The sequence below is a fragment of the Rousettus aegyptiacus genome, unplaced genomic scaffold, assembly GCF_014176215.1.
Source record: "Rousettus aegyptiacus isolate mRouAeg1 unplaced genomic scaffold, mRouAeg1.p scaffold_m13_p_4, whole genome shotgun sequence".
Taxonomy (NCBI): Eukaryota; Metazoa; Chordata; class Mammalia; order Chiroptera; family Pteropodidae; genus Rousettus; species Rousettus aegyptiacus.
In genome coordinates, this window is record NW_023416307.1 from 88758224 (window position 1) to 88784890 (window position 26667).

The window sequence follows — 26667 nt, forward strand, 5'->3', positions numbered from 1 at the left end:
TATCTTTTAACAAACCTCTTCAAAGATTGTTCTAAATAAAAGAGGATAATCACCAAAATTCTTACAATGACCCTTACAGATTTAAAATTCTTCCGCTATACCCAGTCAAAAATTATCAGCTGCTACTTTGCCTATTTGCAAAGGTGAGACAACTAAAACCTCAAAAACTTCGAGGTAAGGCCCAACTATTAATGGGGGTCTCATTCCTAGACTTGCGCTCTAGGTTCAAGAAGGGCAGTGCTAACCCTTTTCCAGTGAAAGGACCCCTTATTAAAGGTTAAAAAATCACCAATTGTATAACATGGGGAATAAAAAAAATACTTTTAATAACTGTTGAGAGGAGAACCACCATGGATTCAGAGTTTTAAATGTTCTCTCTGTTTATCCTTAACAGCATCGAGGGAACATTGTATAACACATGTGCGAGACCTAATATTTACTCAGTCGAGAGACAATGCCAAATAAGAAAAGAATTCACAGTCCTTACCCCAGCAGCCTAGGGCAGCTGTGCTCCACACAAGACTGCATGTGGACTTCAACAGGTTTAAAACCGTAATTGGTCCCAAAGTAACCTCAACATGGAGGAAAGAGGACTCTCACACCTCTTGTCATTGGTTTTAACTAAAATAACAAGGCTTAAAGCAATTTTGAGGAGACAGGTACCCAGAGACACACAGAAACAAAAGCCTAGAAATTGGCTCATGTTCACGTGGTAGGTCAGTTGTTCACCCTGCATTTTCGTATTCAATACTGGTATAAAAATCGGACCCCCAATACTTTGGATGAACTCCAAATTCATCCATAAATCTCACATATTTCCCTTGAACTTCAGAAAATGATCTTATTTTTTGAATCACTCTCAAAGCAATCTTTTAATTTCAATAAAATGTTTCTTCAGGAAGTGAAACATTTCGATATTAATTTGGAAATTGGGTAAGCTCTTTCTCACTCAAGAAGATAAAAAAAGTCAGTTTAGTACAATGTAATGACCATCTGAAAGGCAGATACTAAGTGCACACAAACATATACACAGGTGTACACACGTACACTTAACCCCCTCCAGGCTTCTCATCTAATGCACGAAACACATGCAGAGACACCCAATTTCCTCAGTCACCTGTTCACATTTAACAAACTAACTCAGTGAACTAGACAGAAATGTCCACCAGGGATGATCATGCTGCAGAAGTAGAAAAATGTCCCTCTGTGTACTAGTCAGACAGGCTGTGTTAGCCACGGCCTTACCCAAAACAATCAAAACTTACAAAACAGCCTCATAACTATTTTTCCTAGCATTGTCCACCTCTCCCTGAAAAGAACATTCTTTTGGATCCCTGAGGATGTCTGCAGATCCCAGTTTGAGAAACAAGCTATGATAATGCCCCTCATGGATATATTTAATGGTCTTTAGGCAACATTTACAGTTAGCAGATACAAATGACCCAAAAGATAAGGGAATAATCTTTCTCTCCTGATAACTCATCATTAACCAACACTATCTGTATTTCTGTCAAAATATGTCTTGCATTTATTCCTTCCTTTAAAATACTACAGCCACCTCTCTAAACTGTGGCCGCTGCCACAGCACACCTTGACCACTGCTGCCCACACGTTACCCCTCCTCTCTTTGGACTTTGACCTGAATCCAGCCTGCCTGAATTCCTCCAGGTGCAGCTTCCTGAAATGGGTTTCCTTTTCTGCACTCCCCTTTTCAAAAGCCACAGAAGGCTTTCCAGTTTTTTCAGAAGGGACTAAAGAATAAAAGCATCTAGCACAACAGTCTACAGACCCTCCATAACAACTGTGAGCCTCCTCTCCACCTGACTCTGGCCCAGTATCAAAGCAAAATTACCTAGGACAGGCATTCAATGCCTTGGGCAGTCAAGCTCTGCTTCCTGGTCCTGCTTCCATTCTAAGTGTTAGGATCACGAGGATCCAAGTGTGAATGCAGAGCCCTTACCTGTGATTGGGAACAAGGTAAATGACCTCACTGTACCTCAGTTGATTTGTTTGAAATGAGGCAAGAATAACCCACAGGGCTGAGGTTATGTAAGACAACATGTACAAAGAGTTTAGCACAGTGCCTGGCCCTTAAAGTGCTCTATAAATGGTGGCTATTGTTATAAAAACTTAGAGCTATTTTTTATTTTATATTTTAACTCTCAGTTAATCTACTTGACTATTCTATTCCTTCCCACATACATTGTCTTTTCAACCTCTCAGCCTTACATAATGCCATTCCCATCCCCTGGAGTACATTATCATGAAATCTTTTGCCTTCTTCAAACCACAACTCAGGGCTCCCCTTTATTTAATCAACAAATAACTAAGCATACAGCACTGTGCTAAGCCCTGGGGGAGCGTGGGGGGGGGGGAGGGAGGGAATTCCACAGTTAGCAAACTGCAAGTGTGATAAATGCCCCAAGGAGACACACTGCCTGGCTCCCAGTGCACACAGCAGGAGCTCCACCTTTTCTGAGAAGTCCAACAAGAATTCTCTGAAGTGGCCTTTGAGCTGAGCTCTGACTCTGAAGTAGTAGTTAGGAAGAGGACCTCTACAATATCGAGATTGACATTTTACATGAAGTGATACAATATGAACTCTAAGACAGTGAAAACTTAGGGATGCATGTCATATCCGTAAAACAATCACTTAAAACCACGTGACGAAGTTTAACTAAAATATCAATAGGTAAATTAAAGTGCTTTTTTAAAAGTTTAATAATCTCAAAGAAAGCAGGAAAAGACACAGAAAAAAAACAAACAGTAAAATGGTATACCTAAATCCAACCATATCAATAGTTACATTAAATGGCAATTAAATGTTAATGGAATAAGATTCTGATTAAAAGACAAGAACGACCATAATGAGTAAAAATGCAAAACCCAAGTATGTGCTGTACTTTAAAGACCAATAAGTTGACAGTAAATGGATGAAAAAAGATAAATACCATGCAAACAATAAACATAAGAAGGCTGGAGTAGCTATATTAACACTGGATAAGTAGACTTCGGGATAAAGAGCATTATCAAAGATAAAGAGGGGCATATCGTAATGATAAAGTTCATCAGGAAGGCATAACAATCACAAGCATGTGTGTCCCCAATAAGAGGAGAGACAAGAAGAGTATGTGTAAAGGCTGTAGGGCTGGGAAGATGAAGGAAAGAATGCTGTCACAGCAAGAGCAGATGGCAGGCAGGTGTGACATGAGACTGAGCAGTGGGTGGGGGCAGACTACACGAGGTCTGTAGACCAAGGGAAGGACTTCTGTTTTTATCATAAGAACAGTAAAGGTTTTATGCAGAGGGATGATATCATACGACCTGAAAAGGTCTGCGCTGTGAACAAACAAACTGATTGGAGTAGGGTCAGACTAAATGGGAGGCTCCAGGCAAGGGGCCTGGGACCAGTTATCAGGCTCTCCTAAGAGTCAGGACATCAGATGATGGTAGCTAGGACCAAAATGGTAGTGATAGAGGCAGAGAGAAGAGGGTGTATGGAGGGATACTTAGGAGAGCTACTCGACAGGACTTTTGTTGACATGTTAGATGGAATAACAGAGTAAAGTTGTCAAGGATGCTGGGGTGGTAATATCTGAAGACAGGTACTGCAGAGTTGAGGAAAAAGGGATTGGAGGGAAGAGGAGCAGATCACAAGGTCAGTTTTACATGTAAGTCTGACATAGGAGACAAACGAGATGTTTCTTACAGGCACTTAGATACAGAAGTCTAGAGTGCAGAGACATCTTGGCTGGAGTCATACAGTTATGAACTGTCTGCATATAGGTGGTAACTGAAGCCGGGGTGGCTGAGATCACCTAAGGGAGAGGGGACAAGAGCCCAGAACAGACTCTACAGAAACTCCAATACTGATTTAACGGCCAGATAGAGGACAGAGCCTTCAAAGGAGACTGAGATGGCCTGGCCAGAGAGAGGAGGAGACTAGGAGTGTTGTCCTCAGAAGCTGTGAGAAGACACTGCCGCAGCCAGGGGGTGATCAACAGGAGCGAGTGCTGCCGGGAATGCAGCTGTCTCTTGTGACGTGAGCAGCATCTCCGCGGAACAAGGGCGGAAGCCAGAGCAGAAGGAACAGAAGTGGCAGGTGAAGGAGGCAGCGAGCACACGGGATGCTTTGGGGAATTACAGAAAATGAGGAGAGAGATGGGATGATCAGGTCATTGGGTGAAGGGAGATCTAAAATGTGAGGATCTTGGGCATGTTTTGATGGCACCAAAAAAAAAAAAAAAAAATCCAGTGAAAGCCATAGTTGATAACAGGAAAAAGAAAAAGAAAATGGTTGATAGCTTAAAGTTCCTGAGAGGGGAAAGAAGGGGACCTAGGACCTTCTGAGTCAGGAGGCCCCAGAAGGTAAAGTCCGGTACCAGACAAACTCAGGACACGCCGAGGGGACATAGGTCTTTTAGGCACAGTGTTGTAGGTTGAACGATGTAACTCAAAAGGCTATGTCAGCCCTAACTCCTGTACCTGTGCATTTGGAAACAGGGTCTCTGCAATATAATCAAAAAGAGGTCACAGTGAATTAGATGGGCCTAATTCAATATAGTTGATGTCCTTATGAAAAAAGATTCAGAAGAAAGACAAGGAATGCCTGGGGCTACAGAAGCTGGAGAAGGCAAGGAAGGACTCTCCCCTAGAGTCTTCTAGGTGTGGCCCTATCTTGAGATTTGATTTCTAGCCTCCAGAACTGAGAGAATATATATCCATGATTTTTCAGCCACCCAGCTTGCAGTATTTGGTATGGCAACCCAGAGAAACTAAACATACATGTAGGGAAGGTGGGAAGGGAAGCTCTGCTCTATCCCTCAGGACAAGACCACCCTTTGAAATTGAGACCCAGGCCAAGCAGCAGCAGGAGTGCCATCTGTAGGGTGCACAAAAAGTGTGAAAAAGCATTATCACTGGCCCTGGATAAGCAGCCAGCCAGCCCTATACCACAGCAATAGGGAGTAATTTATGTTTGCATCGCTTCTAAGTCAGGTGTCATTTAATAGTAGTTTGAGAAGTTTTCAAAGAAGCGGGGGAGTTCCTCCTGAAGAGGGCCAAGAAAATGGGCCAGACTGACTTAGGGAAGACAGGACTCCCCAAAATGGCAACCTAGCACTTCCTCCTCCACCCTAACAACTTGAACACCAGGGCCACATTTGCATCAAAGCCACATCTGAAACTCAGCTCTCTATATCCACACTCATCTACGCTGCTATTAATATTTACCCCCATTCAAACAACACCTGCAGACCTTCAATCACTAATGGTGGGCACCTAGACAAAGCCAAAAGAATATGAGCTCAACACAGAACAAGTCCCATCTTCACACCTGTGCTGAGAAGCACACAAAGAGAGGAAAAAATAAAATCATGGTAATGATAATACCACACCCTGGCCTTAAGCAGCACATTTATGTCCATCCATATTAAGAGCCAAGTGGCCTAGGCAGGATGAGTCCCCATTCTACAGGGTAAGAGAGAAACTGAGGCTGAGAGATGGGCAGAAGTGAAATGGTTAAGTGATCATGTAAGAATTAAGCCTCCAGTAGGTCCGATGTGGTCTCCAAGATGGCAAGAGCTTTGAGGAGATCAGTGTGGTCTCAACACACCTGTAACAGAATCCTGGCTCCCTTCTTTTCTGTGAAATGGAGACACCTCCGCCTACTTCACATGCCTATTGTAAAGAATAAGTGAAAATCATATGTGAGGAGCTCAAGTATGGTAACTGGCACACACTAAGTACTTCAAAATCAGGATCGTCGTCATTAATAATTAAGATCTTTGTAAGGCCAGCACATATAGGCCCAAATCAGGCATATGACCAGCTAGTAACTCTCCAATGAACTGGATGACATGTGCACCAAGGATGACGTGCTGAACACACGTAGCCCTCAGAGGTGCCCATTCCCCATGATGACCCCCCAAGCCATAAGTGGCCTAGTGACACGGGTACTGCCCCTTCCCCATTTTAAAATGAGAGAAATTTTGCTTCAAACTATATCTAAATATACTTAGCATTTATTTCACTCTCATCTAAATAACTGAATCCCATTAATTCACATTCGAATGCACGTCACCCTCCAATATCAAACACCTGGATATGGCTGTCGAAAAAACCGCAGGAAAACTGCCAGAGAAAAATACTTGAACTTTTAGATTTGCATAATTACACAGTAGGAAAGGGGACTTAAGGGGTACCCTACCCAGAATTTTATTTAAGGCAGACTCAAAATATAGTTTCCTCTTTAGAGCGCCCATTGCTCAGATAAGTCACAGTCCCATATAATTCTTGCATTGTGATCATATCTAATATAAATTCTTCCTACAAATCATATTTTTTATGTAGTACTGAATCTGCCTCCTACTGTGCTGGTGGTGACCCAAGGGCAGAGAACACATAGACAAGCCATGGCTTCTGACCTCGAATGGTAACTATCCAGTAAACGGTCACTCACCTTTTGTTTACCCTTTGACCCCCTTGACCACCCCTCCAACCCAATTACATTCCTGACCCCATAGTTGGCACACACCTATAGAAGATGTGTTGTGGGATTTCCACCCAATGAATTACAAATTCATGAAAAAGGAAAACTTGCTGGGTAATAGCGATAAAATGGTACAGGAAAAGTGGGGTAAAACTGTAGGACATCCTTCTTCCTGCTTGGGAGAGAAGGAACAAAAATTGAGAGTGTCTCTTTTTTACTGGTGGTAGGAAATTTTCTTAATTTATTTTAGGTCTTGTTTTAGGTCAACTGTTCAGAAACAGAGAGGGTAAGCCTTCATTTTTGAGCCAGGAAAACAAATGTCTCTTGAGTCCACATCTGAAAATGTAGTGTTAATGTTAACCTCTATGAACACCTCTCGGCCTTTGCCCACTTTATTTTCAGGAGCTTGATCATCCCCACCTCTTCCAAAGAGCTTAGCCAGCCTTCCAGGCAAATCTGGCAATTAACCACCATCACAGTGGCCCATGTGAGGCGGATAACTGGTATTGAGGGCAAGATACAAAGCACAGACAAGCAGTATAAACCAAAGGTACACATTCCTTTTCAGTCTCAGACCTTCAAGAAAACCAGTTCATGCTGGAAGTCACAGGGTGAGTGGAGAGAGGAGTCCCAACGTTCCTTCCAATTTACCTACCGGTCAGATCACTGAAGACTGGCCACAAAAACATGTCCGCCTGAGGTCCTCCAGCAACAGGACCGACTGCCCTGGCCAAACAGTGTCCAAGAAGTCAGAGCATTTTCACATTCTTCTCTTCTTCCTTTCCTTTGATCAATTTTCCACCAATTGCCAATTTTTCTCCAGTCCTATTTAAGGCCTGATCAGTCAGGTTCTTTTGACTTCGTGCTTTGGTTACTACAGATACCTCCCTTACGGCCTCCCCAGATCCACTCTCCCCCACTGGATTTACTAGACATGAGCTAATGAAATAAATCGTGAGCCCATCACCACCCCCACACCCCAACCTGCTGGGACTCCAAGCCTGGTCTTCGGAGGCACTGCCCCTCTCCCCCTGAGCCTTGCTCATCCAACCTTCCAGCTTTTTCTTATGAAAGGGCGCAGCATGCCCCTACTCACTCAGATCCTGTCCTTCATACGCTCCATCCTCCAGTGAAACCTCCAAAGTATTCCAACCCTCTTTTTTGAACTCACACAGCATTTTTGGCCTCGCTATAAACATAGCAGAATGGCTACAGCAGGGAAGTCCAACTCCCTTCTCCCATCAGTATGAGGCTAAATGACCTTAGGCAAGTTAAGTAACCCTTCCCCATATCTCAGTTTCTTCATCTGTAAAAAGGAGATAATCGTAGCTACCTCAAAGATGTTCGTGAGGACAGCATAAAACCAGACATGTAAAACATTCGGAATAACCACAATCAACATCGGCTATCATGATGTAAAGCGACACTTTATACGCCGTAGTGAAATTGTATATATTCTTCCTCAATTTAAAATACATAAAACTAATACATTAGTCATTTTTGAAACTGCTCTGTGTGTGTCAGTTAATTTCTAGAGCAGCATGACTCAGAATGTGGTCCAAAACCATTACAGGCCCACAACAATAAATGTGTAAAAGCTGAGAACAAGCGCTTGGAAACTTTGGCCACTAAATTCAACCAACATTCCATTTTTCTAGTAATTCATTTTCATCATATATTTACTCAGTGCAACAGACTGAAAATCAATTTAAAAAAAAGAGAAACTGGTCCTTCACCACAAATGTTGAGAAGCACTGTTCTAGAGGAGACAGAGGGCAGGCTGCTATTTCTTTTCTACACTCCCACATCACCTAGCACAGTAGGAAGTGCACATATATCAAGCACTAAGTAAATGAAAATATAACTTCAAAAACATTTCAATTATTTAATAATGGCTTAAAAGTAGATCTCACGGTAGCAGAAATGTAAATAGTGTCTCCAATTCATAAAGAATCTTTTTTTAAGAGGGAGTTGACATTTAGTCTAAAACTGTCCAAAAAGTAAAAACAGCTCTGACCCCAAAAATATTTTCCATACTGTCTACTAACATAGCACTGTGTGGAGCTTTAAAAATAAAAAATAAAATAAAAAAAGGCAATGCCAATATTAACCTTCCTTGCAGACCTCAGTTCCTTGCAGAACTCAGGAGAATGATAAATTATTTAGCTCAGCCTTGGACATAGTTTTGATGGACCCTCGTATCTTTTAGGTAAACTATCATCTTAGCAAAAAATTTCAACAACATCAGACAAAATACATTTTTATTAGGTCTTCACTGCTGCCAGTGTTTTAAAGGTCCCGATCTAAACCTCATTGGATTAATCCAGGGACAAAATGAATAGAAAAGCAGCAAAGTCTACCAAATTTTAATTGACAAGGTGGTATTTGAATAAATGAGCTGTGGCACCTTGGATGTACAATGAAGGCTGAGTTTATTATTGCTAAGGAAAACCTCTGTACATTCTAACTGACGCTAGAAGTGCAGGCAGAAAATTCAAGACAAACAATGTAAACAGCCCTGCCACACCTCTTTCTCAAAGGCAGCAATCCAGAACACACTATAGAGAAGGCAACACTGTCCTTGGGTCCTCAATCCCCTGGCCCCAGAACCAAGTCAGCCTTGCTCCAGTAGATAATCCCTCTTCTCTCCAGCAATTTTAATCTCTTCCTCTCCCTCGACTATCCCCAAGATCTACAGACAAGCTCAGGTTTATAATAGATTTGATATGCTCGTGATTTATTGAACTTTCTGCAATTCCTCTGAAGATGGTGTCCTACTTCCAATCTCTGTGCCTCCATTCAAACCCTCTGCCCAGAAGGCCTTGTCACCTGGAAAATATTCACATTTCTGAAGATTTGTGAATATTTTCACAAATCTTCACAAATATTCATCTTTTGCTAAGATGATAGTTTACACCTCCAGAAAACTGACCCCCTCCCTCATTTGTTCTTTCACTACCCCACTGACTGTCATCCCTTCACTCAAAGTTCCTCAAAGGCAAGAATCAATAGTCTTGTATACTTTCTGGCACCCCTGTGCTCTGTACTACATCTTAATTTACCAAGTTTCTCATAACCCTTTGCTAGTGATTGCCTGGTAACCAGATCCTGTCAACAAATATTTATTTCACTCCTACATATACCAGACCCTCGCTTTGCCTTTGGCTATCAGTGGGGAATAAAAGCAACATCATGGTCCCTGCTTCATGGAACTTAACATTGGTTGGGCGAGAGAGCAGATAATAAATCAAAGACAAACTGTGCTGAGTGCTGAAGAGCAAACAATTATTTTGCAGTGATAACAGGAATAAGGCAACCAGGCAGGCAGAACCACATATACCGAGGCCCTAAAGACAGAGGCTGCTAAACTAAGAGGAGGCCAGTGTAGCTGGAGCCTCACCATATGTAACTCTCTTCAGGCCGCTCAGCACCCCATACCTATCTCCCTCCAACTGCTCTCCTCGGAGTTCTGCTTGACAGGGTCCCCAGAACTCCAGCCCTGGAGAGTTCTATCCTCAGAGTCAGCCTGCTCTTCCATCTATTCACATACTCTCGACAGATAACCACAGCCATGACTTCAAATATCTATGAACATATCACATCCGAATCCAGATTTCTACCTTCCACTACTATACATTTCAAACTGGATTCCCCAGAAGCATCTCAAATCCAAAACATTCAAAAATGAACTCTCCTTCCCCTCCCCCACATCCCCCACTCCTGGAAAAAATTAAACACATTCTTTTGTTCCCAATGGTGTGTTAATTTGGGAACCAGCATCAATCTACCTACCCAACTATGTAAACCATTGGTTCTCCATGTCCAAGACCTCTGCGATTTCTAAGAACTTTCCAACTATATATCTGTGTGAAGCCAGGTTTTCTTCATAGTCTTCAGCCACAACATATTGTAACAGACTAAATGTAGAACTAGATATGAGAATCCAGACATTAAAGAGATTTGCAAAAATGTAAAATAATTTCACTTAGTTTGAAAAAACAACTGTTCATAAAAAATTTTTTTAACATGAAATCAGTTTTTGTTTTAAAATGAACTAATATATATTTCTAAAATTTCTCAGTTTTTATTCCTAATACAGTAAATATTGAGATATATCTTACGTAAAAAGCTCCATGGGGTCCTCAAAAATGTTTAATGCTATAAAGGGGTCCTAAGATTAAAAGTTTGGGAACCAGTAGCCTAAGCTAAAAATGTTAGTATATTCTTATTCTCATCTCTCTCTCTTCCACTTTGTCAATTCTGCCATTCAAATAACTTCTCTTAAATCCTCTCCTCTCTCTTCCCAAGCTCCCCCAACTCCCACAGGCCAAAAAACAGACTTCCAAATGATAGCCACACCAAATCCCAGAAACTGTGAATGTTACCTCATTTGAAAAAAGGGTTTTTGCAGATGTAATTAAATTAAAGATCTTGAGATAAGATTATCCTAGATTATCTCATGGGCCCTAAATCCAATAACGAGTGTTCCTTATAAAAAACACTCGGAGAAGAACAGACACACAGAGAAGGCAGCAATATGGAGATGGAGACAGAAACTATAAGACTGATGTGGCCACAGAGAAGCCAAGAAACACCTGGATCCACCAGACGCTAGAAGAGAATTCCCCACCTAGAGCCTCCAGAGTGCAACCCTACTGACACTTTCTTCAGGATTCTGGACTCCAGAACTTTAAGAGAATAAATTTCCATCATTTCAAGCCTCTGGTTTGTGGTAATTTGTTATGGCAACCACAAGAAACGAATACACCAACCCTCAGGCTTGGAATGTCAGTGACCACCTAACTAGTCAGTCTTTACCTCAATGTGACCCTCAGAACCACAGTCCCCTTGAACTGCAGCCCTTAGCAACCTTAAATCTCATTTCCTTAACACCCTTAACACCTCCACGATATCCAAATGCCTCAACACAGCATACAAAGGTCCCCATAACTCGATCCACCTTTCTTTCCCACTCCAACCCAGCTCCCCCACACCTGCACGCCCTATACCATGCCTCAGGCCCACAGCCCAGAGCCCAAGTTCCTTCAGTCCTGTGACTGTATATGCTGCTCCCTCTTCTAAGAACTACTTTCTTCTTACATCCTCGGCCCCATCCACTCCTATACATGCGCCATTCTCAGACTCAAAAATCTTCTCCTGTTAGGTCCTGTTAAAACTGAGCCACTCTCTCTTGCTTCTGTAGCTCTTTGTACACTCCTCTCAAAGAATATCTGAAACTTTATACTCCTTATTCACAAGTCCATAACTCCTTCTAGACCAGGGTTTCTCAACCTCAAGCTACTGATATTTGAAGCCAGATAATACTTTGTTGTGGAGGGCTGTCCAGAGCAACGGAGAATGTTAGCTACATCTCTGGCTTATGCCAACTAGAATCCAGTGGCAGCGTGTGTGTGCGTGTGTGCACATGTGTGCGCACACATACAGTAATAACAACTCGAAATGTCTTCAGATGCTGCCAATGGAAGGGAAGAGGAAATCACCCCCAAGTAAAAATCATTCCTCTACATTGAAGTCTTTGGTGGCTCAAGACCATTACCAATATTCCTAGCATCTGTTTAGTCTTACATTCATCCATAAAAGAAGGTAAGCACCGTGCTCAAAGCCAGGGACACCATAGGAAATAAAAGTCTTGGGCACTGTGATCATGAAGCCACTGTAGGCAAATGGCGGAATCTGTTTGGCATGCATTCACATGGTAATGTTTCATTACATGGGAAATAAAACCCAGGGGCTAAAATGTTTTCTCCTCCCCTCAGGGCCATAACATTGCATAACTAAGGGGGATCTGCTCACATAGAATTCTCTGTAAGTGCTTCTCCTCAGAAGTGGGTAACTGGTACAGCTTGTGTGTTTTTATCTCCAAAACTACCCACACCATAAAGGAGTATCTCAACCAACAAAAAAGAAACTTGATAAAAACTATGCCCAACACACACAGCCCACAAATGCCAATGCTAGAGCTATTTTCTGCACCAGAGGTCATAGACTGGGAACCTTCCACCAAAAACCACAAAGACAAGAGTACCTGAGCTTCAGGCATATTCTTCCCTCTGTCCCGGAGACACCACATAAGAGTCTGACAAGCTCTGAGAAGATCAAATGGTGACCTGAATAGTCCTCAACTCTCGCAGAGACACTGGGTACCTTAAAATGCAGAGCAATGCTCATTGCCAGGGCAACATGAAGGTGTTTACCAGAGCGGGGGCAGTTTACAGGAGGGAGGCAGAGTAAAGGTGCAAGAACAAATCAGGGCACACAAGTGCCTGGCCCAGATCTGCCTTAACAAGTCACTTTAACATCTCTGGGACTCAATTTCCTTTTGTACCGAATGACAAAATTAGAAAAACCCATCCCTAACTTCCCTTCTAGATCTAAACATACCTGGTTTGTCCACAAAATGGTACAAATCCACAGAATCTCCTGCTCCAAACAAAACAAAACAGGGCTCTCCCCACTTCCCACCAAATTCTTTTTACCAAAAGTGGAAATAAATATAGGAGTCGTTTCCACTTCCACTCCGCTTCTGACAGCACCCAGCAAGACTTAAAGTGCTGCATGACAGACGCCTTGCAGGCACTGGGTCTCTTGCTGTATATTCATGAAGCCAGAGAGTATGGAGACTTCTGGGAGTGTGTATTCTCTGAAAAAAAAAGGGGGGGGGCTCATGCTGTGATGATTTGAAGGTGTCAAAATTTAAATAGGAAGAAGCAGTAACATTTGAATGCTTTCTGCTATAAGAAATTGACAACTAGTCCAACAATGGCTTAAACCACGTGGAAGTCTATTGTTTATTTAACAAGAAGTCCAGAGAGAGGTGGTCCCAAGGTCAGTGTGGTAGCTTTTACCATTTCATTAAAGCCACACAATTGCTTTCTCTTGTGTTGGCTTTTCATCCATAGGCTTGTAGCCTTATGGTCACAGAGAGGTACCCTAGCTCCAACTCACATTCTCTTACTACTTTTCTAAAGATAGGAAACTAAAGAGCTATCGGGCATTAAGAGAGAACGCTCTCTCCCTGTTCCTACACTTTTTTCAGTGAGGAAAAATTCTTCTCCAGAAGTCCTGTAGTAGGTTTCCGTTAAATCTCTAGCCGTAATTAAGTCATCTGATCACTCCAACTTGCAAGAGAGGCTAAAAAGTAAAGATCTAGCTTTAAAAAAAAAATGTAGGAAGCAAATAAGGGAAACGTCGGATAAGAATGACAGTGAAGTAGCCAACCAAGTGTTTGCCACATACTAGACCCAGTGGTGTGCTGGCAAATACCTTACGATCAGCTGTCAAAAAACAAAAAAACCCTAATCGAAGCATTTGCCAATTTCCTTGGTGAAAATACTCCCATTATGCCAGACTTCAAGCTTCCAACATATTAACCAGCCCACGAAATTCTTTAAATTTTAATAATCAACTGGTACAAACCTGCTCCAGTATACCAGTGAATTTATACATCACATTTGGTAATAAGTTTACAATACTCCTTCACATTTAAAACACTATACATGGTTCGGTATAGTACTCTCCAGTTCATAAATGAGGAAAATGACACAGTACCCCAAATCACAAAGCACAAGTAGCAGAGCTTAATTTCACATAAGAGCCCTCCCTCACTCCAACCTCACCACACTTCGAGCGGCATTAGGTACATAAGCATCTATATGGACAAGCCTACAAAATATCTCTGCTTACGTATCAGCGAAAGGGGCTCTAGCTTGGTTTGGAACCCACAACAAAGACCCATACCTGTAGACCCAAAGTTTTTGAATAATTATCTTTAAGTTATTTCCTCTAATGACAGTAGTAGTGCATGTTTATTGTGACAGCTTGAAATACAAATTAGTACAAAAACGAAAATAAAAATCACCCTTAATCCCATCCTCGAGAGATAATTGTTTGCATGTGGGTGATAATCCTTCCAGATTACATAGACATAGATCTTTAAAGCAGAAATCATGCTATTTTGTAACATGACGTTCTTCTTTTTTTCCCATGGAGAAATAAAATAGTATATCGAATTCTTCTGTCACCATCACCCAGCTTCAGAAATTATCTAAAGACAATTAAAAGTCCGAGTGTTTCCACATTCCCTTCTCAGGGAGGAATGCGTAGGAGGTAGGAACCTCCCTCTATACTTCCTGAGATTTTTTTTCCCCCTACCTGGCTCTTCCGACTTAAGACCCTGACGTCAGCTCTTCTCCAGGCTAAATCCACCAGCTCCTTTCAGTGCTGCTTGGAGAACACTACTAAAAGGAACTGTTCATCATGCTCACTCTTTAAATGGATTCCTCCAACTAACTCCCGCCCAGTCTGTCAAGAAGCCTCACAGCAGGGTTCAGAAGCTCATAAAGGAGAACTTCAGAAGAAATACAGCACAATTCTTGGAGTTTCCAACTTCCACTTACTCCATTCTTCTACTTCTGCTTTGTTTTCACATATACGTGTACATGCACACATCCACAACAGGCACTTTTAACTGGTTTAACTAAAATCCAAGGACTCTGTTCATCTTCCTCTCTCCTCCTACTTAGTCCTCAGCCAATGCAGTTTGCCCTCCAGACTTCACTTCCTGGTTCTCCAACTCCTTTAAAGAATCACATTTCATTTACACAAGTGCCAACCAAAGTGAAATATCCAGCTGACTAAAAGATGGTGGTTGCATCCCCAAATTAACAGCTTTGCATATATCCCCAAAGAGCCCAGTTGAGAGCCCAGACCCAGAGTCAAACTCTGCAGCCCAGAACAAGTTCAAAGAACATTCTCATGGGGCAAAGCACGAGCTGCTCCCCGGTGCCCCAGTCTAGCCAAGTGCGTGCAGGAGGGAGCTGTGAACATTTAAAGACTTCTGCTCTGCTGTAAATCATGTGCAGTTAACAGAAAGCAAGCCTATGCTGGGAACCATGGGTGTTAAAACTTCAGGAGAAAATGTAGTTAAAGAGATGTGCACGATTTTGTACCAAAAGGTATTAATAGTTCGAATAGTATATTCTCTAAATTTTAAAATACATCAAATAGTGAGAGCAGGTAGGAGTAAGGGGGAGTCTGGCCTGCAATATTCTCTAAGATTCTCAAATTTCAAGTGATTAGGAATCACCTGGAGAGTTCGTTTAAAATGCAAATGCCTCAACCTCCTCCCAGAAATTCTTACTCAGCAGGTCTGGGTGGAGGTGGGGCACTATATATCTGCATTTTTGACAAACATCTTGGCTTCTGCTGCAGGTGTTGGCAGACCCTTAAAAATAACTACCACCTGAGTTCCTCCTCTTTGGCCACAAAGTGTGGGCAGCAACACTTCTGTGAGCAGCAGGGCCTTTGACCCAGTGCTTCCTACACGGATTCTGGCCTAAGAGTCTCATGAGGTAAGAGTGAAACACACAGTGCTCTTCCCAGAACACTGGTATTCAGGCAGGTCTCTGATGGCCAATTAATCTCAAGAGGAAGCTTTCTCCCTAACTACCTCTGTCTTTTGGTCCCCCAGGCAACTGGCCAACCTGTCCTCTCTTCCCAGGCAACTTTATCAACATCCTCCCTCTCCAAGATTATAAAGAAACAAATTTTCACTTCCCCTCACCCCACATCTCCAGCTGTCTCTAAAATAAGCATTTAATGTTTTACGAGTTTTAGATGCTAACAAGAACAGTCTTTACCAAAATAAAATGTGCACTGGGAGAGTTAAATGTTATAAATACAACTGCTCAGTAAGAGTTCTTTCTGCATTTTACTAATTTCTTCGAGAACCACTTACTGAGCACCTACTGTAATCACTTGGCAGTTCACAACTGTGGGCACCACAGACAAGCCCGGCTTTTATGCAGCCTGCATTCAGGTTTAGAAGGAAAACCATGGAGAGAATAAGCAACCTTATAATGGACTCTCAGACAGTGACAAGCACTATAAAACATTAACAGAAGGTAATCAACTAGCAACAATAAGGAAAATGGGTTACATGGAAGACCTCCTTGGTGAGGGAATCTCTAAGAGTCAAATGACAGGACACATGACTGTAGGGACAGCAAGAAGCAGGTACCTAGACATGAAAAAGCTTGACCTGCTGGAAGAGAGAAATGACCAGTGGTCCTACAATACAGCCAGTAGAAGGATGAGCAAATCAGGAAAGGGTGATTCAAGGTCCAAAGACCAGATCTTGAAGGGTCTTGTGGATATTACTGTAAGTACAATGGGAAGCCCCGGGATCATTTAGCAAGGAAAGGGTTATACTAATAGTACCTGGCCGTACTGAGCACTGTCTGTGTGCCAGGCACGGTTCAAATCTCATTTTATCTTCCCAACAACCCCATAAAGCAGAAACAAATATGAATCCCATTACATTGGTAAGATCTGAGTCAAACAGGCAGTAAGTTATGGAGCCAGAACTCAAAGCCAGGTGGTCTGGCTACTGGCTGTGGTCATGGAAGAGAGCAAGGGCCAAGTCGGGAGGGCCTTGACAGCCTCTGGGAGGTGTCTGTATTTTATTCCAAGTGTAATGGAAAGCCATCGGAGAGGGACTGAGACTTCCTGACTCACTCCCTTAGATCTGAACTAAGACAGAGCACATCATCTGGGAAAAGCCCACCAAACTCTGACTGAGTTGGCTACTAAAACAAACTACTACAACTTCAGCCAGACACAGATGTCTAATCCTGCCCTACCTGCTTCCGCAGAGCTCTCTAGCCCCCTGTAGCACTGGATGTCTTCTTCTCTCTAGGCCAGTTCTCAAAGTACGGCCTAGATGAGTAGCATCAGATTACCTGGGATCACCTGGGGCCTCATCTCATACCTACTGAATCTGAAAAAAACAACCTTCTGTTTCCAACAAACCTTGCTGCTGTTCTGGGTTATCCAGATGCAGATACTACCACAACCACCCATCCCTACTCCCACCCTAACCCCTCCCAAGTCATGCTGTACTTGTCCATTGCAGCTTCTGCACTGCACACTAAACCATCTTCCCCTCACACTCTGCTGGTGGGGTTCTAAAGCATCTGGTTCCTGAAAAATCTCACTATTGCCCCAAACTCTTTTCTAACTAATTTGATTTCCTGAAAATATTTACTATTCAGCTGTCTGGGCCTCTTCCACCCCAGGGTAAAACTCTTCTTTCCTACTTCTACAGTTTAATTTTGCTTTCAGCCTTGTAGCCTCCAAAGTAGATGTCAAGGAGAATTTCTGCTTTAACCTAGACTTTCCTTAACACTTCAGTCATCAGATTTTCTCTTTTTATTCATTCATTCCCACTTTCATTCATATATTCCAAGTAGTCATGCCCTCGGCATCCCAAGAACTAACTGCACTAGATGCCAGGTACTTCAGTGATGCCTGAAACAGTTCTCATCCTTGAAACTGCCTCTTTAAGAGGGATGGCAAGATGCAAATAAATATATATTCACAGAGGCCTTTGGGCTGAGGCAGGCCTAAAAGTAGTTTGTAACAGAAAATTTCTGAGTGTAAACAGCAGAGCCAGGATCTGAACCCAGGTAAACTAGCTCTAGAGCCTACTCTCCTACCACAGGCTTAGGTGAGAAGAGCAGGGTGAAACGGTGGGGGTGATAGGCAGACAGGTGTCAGGGCAGACAGAGTAACATGTGTAAAAATTCTAGAGCAGAGAAAAGTCAGCCCAAAGCAAAAAGAAAGTCAAGCATATTGGTTAAACTGGATAACAGCGAATGGATTGGAAATATACTTGGTAACTCGACTAGAGCAGATGTTCTGACAGATGTATTATAATGTGCAATGGAGAAGGAATCAAGGATGACCCTTAGTTTTCTGATTCCCTATTTTAACGGCTTAAGGACAGTCTACATTTCCAGAGAGCAAAGTATTATAAACCAATATATGATAAAGTGCCGCGCACTGCTGATCCATAGCACTGTCTCCAATGAACATAACCAGTCCATGACCAGGTTAAAGATTGCAGCTCCCTCTCTCCCCTCCCCCTCCATACTTCTCTGTAAGGGGCCTTCATTTCAAGGGTTCCATCCTATGCCCTGGAAACTATTTTCCAGAACACTACTAGCAATGGTTAACAACAACAAAAAGTTACAGTACAGTAATAATAGCTTCCACCAAGAGGAGGGTTTTTCTCACACAAATGTTATGTTAATTTAGAACCTGGGTTCTCAAATTTTTCTGAAAAGCACAATTACATTAAAGAACAAATGAGAAGTTATGCAACTTGCCCAAGGCCACACAATGAGAGGCGGAACCAGAATCCAAATGCAGGTCTTCCAACTTGGAAGCCCACACTTCTTCCATTAAATCAGTATTTCCCACACTGTGGGACACAAATCTCTAATGGAACACAGTACTGGTTTTAGTTGCACTGATGAACTTTTTGAAGTTTTAATATAAGGTCTCATTTTAATACATATAATCGTGTGTGTGATATCAAGTAAACAAAAACTAAAAGTTATATACACATTTTATATGTGATGTACATGTCACATGAAATCCATGATTTCATGTGTATATGCGAAACATAAAAAAAAAGTTTCTTAAAAGTTAATTTAAAGAAAGCATTAGAATAAAAGAGCAGGTGATTCAGGGATGGAGTAGAAATCCTAAGGCAACACATAAATAACTGAAGTTGGTGAGACACTGCTCACCACACCACCACCCAAGAACAGCCAAGTACCTGTTCCATATTGTACTCAAATTTGGCTACAGTCACACAAAACTCTGACTCTGCTTCAGAAAGATAAAATGTGGCTGCCTTGAGGGGAAAGGGAGTAACATTGGTACAACACGACCTAGTATAAATCATCCTTAACACATTATTGGTCTTGAGATATGTATATATACATATATATACATATATATATATATATTGGACTCTAAGGTAACTCCCATTTTTAGAATTCCATAAGATGTTGTGAGATCCTGACATCCCAAATTATTTTTCCCAGAACCACAGAGGCCCCAATCCTGAATGAGTGTCAACCTGAGGAATAAATGCTAACTAAACCCACATGGCATCTAGGCCACCATCCCTTAACTGGGAAGATACTACCAATTATGCTGCCCTCCGGAAAGATGTAGGAAGACATTAATCACCAGATAATAAAGGTCAGCCAATGTCCCTGTCCCAACCAAAACTTTAAGAATTTCCTGCCACTAGTTTTTAACTTTCTTTACACTTGGTCCTTAGTGTCTGTTATTTCCAGTCCTTAACAATCAACTTTATTCTGAGTAGCAGGGAGAAAAATGGGTGGAAAAGAAATCTGCAAAATCTCATCAAACTCCTACCCTCATGTTAAGCCTCAGGTGAGAACCACCAGTAAAACCTTCCCGGCTTCAATCTGAATTTCTCCACAGATATTCAAACATGTTTAACGTGCTAAACCTCTAAAAGAAGTTGTCATTCCTTATTTTTCAGAAACATTAACAAAACAGTTTGGCCAGAACATTCTTTCTCTATTACTGAAATAGATACATTTATCAAAAGGGAAGTCTTAAGGACCCCTCCTTGCCTTCTTTACAAAAAGCCCTTTCTGTGATGTCAGTAGGCCTGTAAACTTTGAATAGAGTTTTTAGATTCCCAGAAAGAGAAGTTCTGAAATATGCTCAATTCATGTTTAGCTGAAGAAAACACGATGGGTGGGTGGGCTGCAACTGGCAAACTCAGAAAGCACAGCTGGGTAGCAGGTGATCTTTAAAAAAAAAAAAAAAAGGCAAATCCCTGGGCAAATTGTGCAGCCAAGACTAATCATTATAACTGGAGAGTTGTTACATAATTACTTGTTAACTACTGACAAACACATACATGGCTACAAAATACCATGGTTACTCCAGTCACTGAAGCTAGTGTACCTAGTACAAGAGTCAAGGTTTCTCCAATTAATTTCATTCAAAAAATAGGTAATCCCGGTTCCTATTCCCTTCCAAGCCAACTGCTTTTACACATACAAAAGAGCCTCCGACAATTAAGCCAACCACCCCTAGGGACGAAATCAGTGTTTCCCCTAAATATTAATTTTTAAAGAGGAGAGGGGCCACAGAAAGAAGTACATTCAAAGAGCTAAATAGGTATCACCTCGATAAAAACGGCTTCACTCCAAACTGGAAACTCTGAACAGAAAAGGTCCCCACCCACCCACCCACCCCCCCCACACACACACACACTCGTCCCTACTCAGCTAGCGCAAAACCCAAGACCTGTGTCGGATGCACTGCATTCCAACATTTTTCAAAAAGTTTACGAGGATTTAACGAAGCAGTGGAGAGAAAAATCAAGCAGGCAGAAACGCGGAAGAACAAGCAGGAGGGTTTCGGCGAAGCAGCAGATGAAGCGCCCGACAATGCCGTGCAAGGCCGGGTAACTGAGAAGCGACCCTGAACTCGAAGAGCAAGCGTCCCAGGGGAGCGCGGGGACCGACAGCCGCCAGGTCTCCGCCGCCGGGGGTCTTCCAGCCCTGCGCGCGTTCCCCGCCGCTAGTCCCCTCCCCGACCCTTCCCCCGCTGCGCCGCCGTTGCCCGCTGGGCCAACTTGGCCCGAGGTCAGCTCTGCGGAGCGCGGCCCCGGTTGCCTGGGAGGCCGCCGGCGCCCTTACCTCCTTCTGCTTGGGGTCCTGCGGGTAGACGTCCGGCGGCCCGAGTCGGGGGCGTTTCAGCGGTCTCTGCTCATAGCTGAGAAGCCCGAAGGCGGCCATGATCTCTCATGTTAACCGGCGAAATGAATGAGAGTTGGAGCTGGAGCAGCCGCCTCTGAGCACCAGGGAGCAGCACTTGCAGACAGGCTCCGTCTCTCCCCCTCCTCGCTCGCTCGCTCGCTGTGGCGCTGCAGGCAAGAATAAAGCAGGTTGGATGCTGCCGCTGCCAGGCACGCAGACACGCACTGATGGGGGCAGCCTTCGGCGCGCCCCCGGCTGCGCAGGAGCCCCGGGACGCACCGCTCCGGCGGCGGCAGCGGCGGAGAGGCTGACGGTCTGCCTAGGTCCTCCGCGGCTCCGGCCTTCGGTTCCCCCCTACCCTGTCCCCAGGGGGAGGAGCAGCTGATGGGAACGTGTGACTTTTTTCACCAATGGACCCAAACCCAAGCCAGCCTGGCTCAAGGCGCGGGATGGGGGAGGGGCGCGAGGGAAGGGGGGAGAAACTTTTCTTGGCGCCCCGGCGGTGGCCCAACTGCTCGCCGCAGGCAAGGGTGGCCCTCGGATCCGAGGCAGAGACTGCGGAGCGGCCCGCCCCCGCCCCTCTTCTCGCCAGGGATCCCTCTGCGCCGCCACGCGCCCGGCCGACCCCGCCACCCGGCGGCCGCGGACCCGGCCCGGGCGGAGAGACAGGCCTGGTGGGGATGGGGGAGGCGACGACGCGGACGGTGGGGACGCGGCGGGTGCCTCCTAGACGCCCGCTGGGCTCCGGTGGCGCACAGGCGCCTCCGGGCAGGCGCCGAAGCGCGCAGCTGGCGGTCGCGGCGGCTGGAGGGGGCCGTGCTCACGGTGGCGCGGGGCCGCCTTAACCCTTTGCTGCCCCTCCAGGGGCTGGGGGAGGGGGCAGAGGAGGTTTGGCTGGGAGCGCCTACGGGGACGACCAGCGCGCGGGCGTCGCGGGCTCCTCTAGCCCGCCGCCCTGCCCCGCGGCCGCCGCCCCTCCTCCCACCCCACCCCCACCCCGCCCCCAACAGTTTACCTGTTGGTCCCCGCCTAGTGGGCCGGGGCCGGCGGCAGCGGCAACCCGGCGACCGCAGCCTCCATGATTCGGGTTGGGATGGGGGGGGGGTGTCGGGTCTGATTTTATTTGTAAGGAATCGGTCCCGTCCGGGAGAGCTCCGGGGACGCCGCGAAGTTTGCCACCGTCTGGGGGCGGCGGGCGACGCCGGCTCGCCGCCGGCGGCGTTCTCGCCCCCACGGCCCGGGAGCGCGAGCTTCCGAGTTGGCGGACGGCGGCGCGGCGGCCGCACTGAGCATGCCCAGCTCGGCGGCCGGACCGCGGAGGAGTTGGCTGCGAGCGCGCTCCGATCCGCCTCTCCGGGTTTTCGCAGCCGCATCGCGCGCAGCCCGCGGGCCGCGGCGCCGGGACCGGCCCTGGGGCGACTCCCGGCGAGGGAGCGGGCAGCCCCAGAACCCCTCTCCCGGTCGCGGCCAGTGCTGTCTGCCTCGACCTCGCCTAAGGTCGCCGCCCCAGTAGCCTGGGCCGGAAATCTCACCTGCGCCTGGCGTGTGGAAGGAGGGAGGTGATCCTCCAGGGGGGACCCTAGTCCTCCAACCCGCCCGCGCACCCGCTCGCTTCGGGGCGCGAGCACCAAGATGCTGAGCCACCTGCCGCGAGCGCTGAGGAACCAGAGCTGCGGGGGCGGGCCGGACCTGTCCCGAGAGACCCCACGGGAAGTGCTCCCGGGAGGATGCGCTCGCACTTGGCCCTGGATGATGGCTGCCATTTATGGAGCCCTCGCTGGTGCCAGGATCTTGACAGTAAAGCTCTATATACTTAAAAGAAATCTTACAAGGTTTTGCCATACCTATTTACAGATAAATTGAGTCAGCTCAGGGGGAGGTAGAGTGAATTGCTCAAAGCCAGGAAACTACCCCTGCCTGATCCAAAGTTTCTTGACCTATTATTCTCCACGACTTGGGATTGAAGGGACTGGGTTCCTTAACTGCCTTTACCTGGTGTGTCACATTTCCCATACCTTGAGGAAATTCTCAGACTCTACGGTTCCATCCTCTACACGATGGTGTGAGCAGAATCTAACCCAAACAGCACCTGGAACATAGTAGGTGCTCAGGAGATGTTGGCCATAGCTGAGCATCTACTTACCTCTGCCGACTTAAAGCTGAGGGAAGGAAGAAAAGGGTAGATAAGAGGATGGCAATGTGATAGAGGCCGGTGCCTTACTCCTGGTCCTCACATGTTAGCACTTCCCAGTGCAAGCTGAGGCCAAATCAGGTCTGTAGTTTTGAGCATCTTGACTCATGAGAAGCAAGTACTTTGAGAAGTTATCCTCCACCAGGAGGCTTTTCCTGTCCACCTTCTGCACCCTACCCCAAGGACTTCTCTTCCGTTAATACCCTAGGTGTAACTTCCAAGCTGCACTTGACCCTGTGATATAGACATCAATCAAATCTAGCTTCCTTGCTTGAAAAAAGGTATCTCACTTTATTAGAAAAATTATCAAACATACCAAAAAGCATAAGGAATGCTATAATGAACCCCCAAGCTGTGAGTTATCAAAGTTTTGCCATTTTCATTTCACCTCCCCCATCCTCCCCCTGGCTGGTGGGGTGGAAGATAGGAGGGTATGTGCATGGATAGATCGCTAGTGGTACTTTGGGGTACCTTGTGCTGATACCCTAGTCTGATGGGAGATTTAACCTATGTTCTTCCCTTGTATACCTATCCCCATCCCCACCTTACTTTCTTGTTCTCCATCCATTCCAGAGTTAATCTGTCCTTACTAAAGCCAGTTAACATGGTGGGTTTAACATGGAAGCCACTGTGTTCTATGCTGTGCTTGAATTTCTCATCACAGCTCTTAACACAGCTGATAGGCACAACTTCTTGTTGAATTATGCAAGTCTCATTTGCTACTGTTCCCAGAAAACAGGGGTCCCCAGGCCACGGACTATTACCTGTCTGTGGTCTGTTAGGAACTGGGCCGCACATCAGGAGGTGAGCGGCAGGGGAGTGAGCAAGCTTCATCTGTATTTGCAACTGCTCCCCAGCACTAGCATCACCACCTCAGCTCCACCTCAGATCATTAGGCGTTAGATTCTCATGGGAGCACTGGCACCTGGTGCTGAAAAGGTTGGGGACCACTGCTAGATAGGGTATCTTATCTTTACCTGGCTAATGACACCACCCACCATTCTTCCCCCAACCCCAGTCCCAGGCCTGGGAATAGTTTGCAAGTTTAGTACAGCTGGTGAGGGAAAGGGATTGAAATGTGGCCTGAGAAAGAGGATGCTAAATCATTTTAAGCATATAGGACTTTATCCTACAAGTATGAAGCTAACTCCCTAGATTTGCTTTTGTGAGTTGACAATTGTTTAAAAGCTGGGTCATGTCCAAAGGCTTCTCAAAGAATTGTCAGCATCAGGAACTTGCCTAGCTGATTATGCTCCTCCCTCTGTCAGGCCTGGTTTTCAGAATTCTGCAAAGAGTCCCCTCATAGTTGGGACCCCTTTTGTACTCTTGGGCATTGTTTCTTTAAAATGGCAAGTTCCTTTAAGAAGACTCATGACTGGCTTTCTCTCCCTATGTTTGGTCTGCAAGAAACACACAGATGTCCTTTGTCTGCACATACTCTAGCTCAAGCATTTTCTCACCAGCCTACTCTCCTTGCCCACCATTCTGCAAGCCACAGTTCTTTACCTTCAGTATTCTCCAGTCCAGGTCAGTGGACAGATGTCGAGTGGTCAAGTGCACAAGATGTTGAGTGGTCTTCTCAAAGCTCTTTTCATGAGGCTTGAAGTGAGGAATACATTTTCTTTGGCTAAAGGCAGAGACACCATCGTATTTATAGAGATTTCAAAAAATGAGATGAAGAAAGGCTAGGCACAGAGGCAGAGTGTTGACCTATCAGAAGAAGAATGCTCCTATTATCCTATATTACAGATGTAGAAGGTGAAGTTCAAGAGGTGAATTAACTGATTCAAGACTATTAGAGTTAGCAAATGGAAAAGCCATGATCATACCTAGATCCCTCCGACTCTCCAACCTATGCTTATTATTGTCAATGTGCTATGTGTATTAATTATCATTTACTCAACACATATAAAAGTGAGCCAAAGAATACAGGTCTGGTTTAAGAGAAGCAAAACTCCCAACAGCTTGCTCTGGCATAGAGCATGCTACCATTCAAGTGGAAAGAAATAATTCTCAGTGTAGAGCCTATAGGTGAAGTAATTAACATTGCTGGGTTTCCCCATGGGACTGATGCTTGTCCAGGTGTGTTTATCAGTGTATTTTGTTAATAGATTGTCTACAAGCAGTCTTGTTTACTTTCAATTTTTCTTATATCTTCATTACATGTAACTGTATCTATCTTATGCCTATTTCTAAATCAAAAAAGAAAAAAAAATTCTTTCTTTTAACCACATAAGGAAAAGGAAAACTGAGAATGATTAAGAAGGTGGTCAAGATAGAGAAAAAAGAAATAGAGGATTAATTTTGGGCCATTTTAATATAGTCTTTAGGCTACTTATAGAGATGTAAAGAATACACACTTAAGACTCCTTAAAGCAGTGACAACAATAGAATTATATTGCTAGCCAAATACATGCTTTTACATTTTCTAGTAGCCACATTAAAAAAGTAAAAATACATGAAATTAATTTTAATACATTTATTTAAGCTAATACAGCCAAAATATTGTTATTTCAATATACGATCAATTTTCTAATATATTAATGAGATATTTTACATTCTTTTTTTTATACTAAGTCTTAGAAATCTGGTGTGAATGTCCTATTTACAGCACATCTCGTTTCAGACCAGCCATATTTCACATGTTCAAAAGTCACATGTGGGTAGTGGTTACCATATTAGTCAGCTCAAGTCTAAAGTGATGTTTCAATCTTAGTGAACCTGTAACATATAGGATCTTAGATCACTGAGGAAGCAGATGAGTTTCCAGATTAAAACAACAAAAAATAATGAAAGGAATAAAACAACAGAATGCTGAAGAAGTAAAGAAGATAACTAAAAACAACTTGGGAAGACAGAGGATACCCAAAAAGCACTTATTCGCTAAACAGATGGAAGTGTGCAGCAGGGAAAGGACATGGGGAAAAAACTCTGGGGACTGAAAAATCAAAGGATGTGATAAGAGATTTTGAAACTACAAAACTGAACCAATGACAAGGCTAAAGATTTAACTTCATTCACCAGCAAAATAATGCTTGCCACATTTACAAAAAGGCCTGTTGGCTAGTCACATTTTCAGCTTTTCAGCACCAGACTCTTGGTAATGTCCTCAGAGTTGTTCAAATCTCAGACACATGCTAACCAAAGTCAAGAAAGACTTCATTAGAAAATCAGAATGTTAATTTTTTGATACACAAGAATAAGGATTGAAATCAGTATACTCCTTCATTCAAATCACCCAGTTGCTTGTTTTAAAGTTTGTTGTAAAACTGAATTTAGTAAGCGGAAGTTTGTTTGGTGAGCATAAATTAAAGCAAAGAGAATTGAATAATCTCCAAGGATTATTTACTCTGACTGCCCCAAAGTAG

The 26667-nt window shown here is 44.2% G+C and overlaps 1 protein-coding gene across 8 annotated transcripts in view; it reads right to left on the bottom strand.

Annotated features, from left to right (window-relative positions):
• Window positions 1-22331, bottom strand: part of MED12L (mediator complex subunit 12L) — a 307612-nt gene extending 285281 nt beyond the window's left edge. For 5 of the 8 annotated variants that reach the window (XM_036219081.1, XM_036219079.1, XM_036219084.1 and 2 more), the window contains exons 1-2: window positions 22124-22331; window positions 21049-21275 (exon numbers count right to left, since the gene is read on the bottom strand). In XM_036219081.1, coding sequence (XP_036074974.1) covers window positions 21049-21147 — 99 coding nt within the window. In that variant the 5' untranslated portion in view covers window positions 21148-21275; window positions 22124-22331. The remainder of the gene's footprint in view (window positions 1-21048; window positions 21276-22123) is intronic. The other 3 variants (XM_036219085.1, XM_036219083.1, XM_036219086.1) reach the window with 1 other exon arrangement.
• Window positions 22332-26667: the final 4336 nt, after the last annotated feature.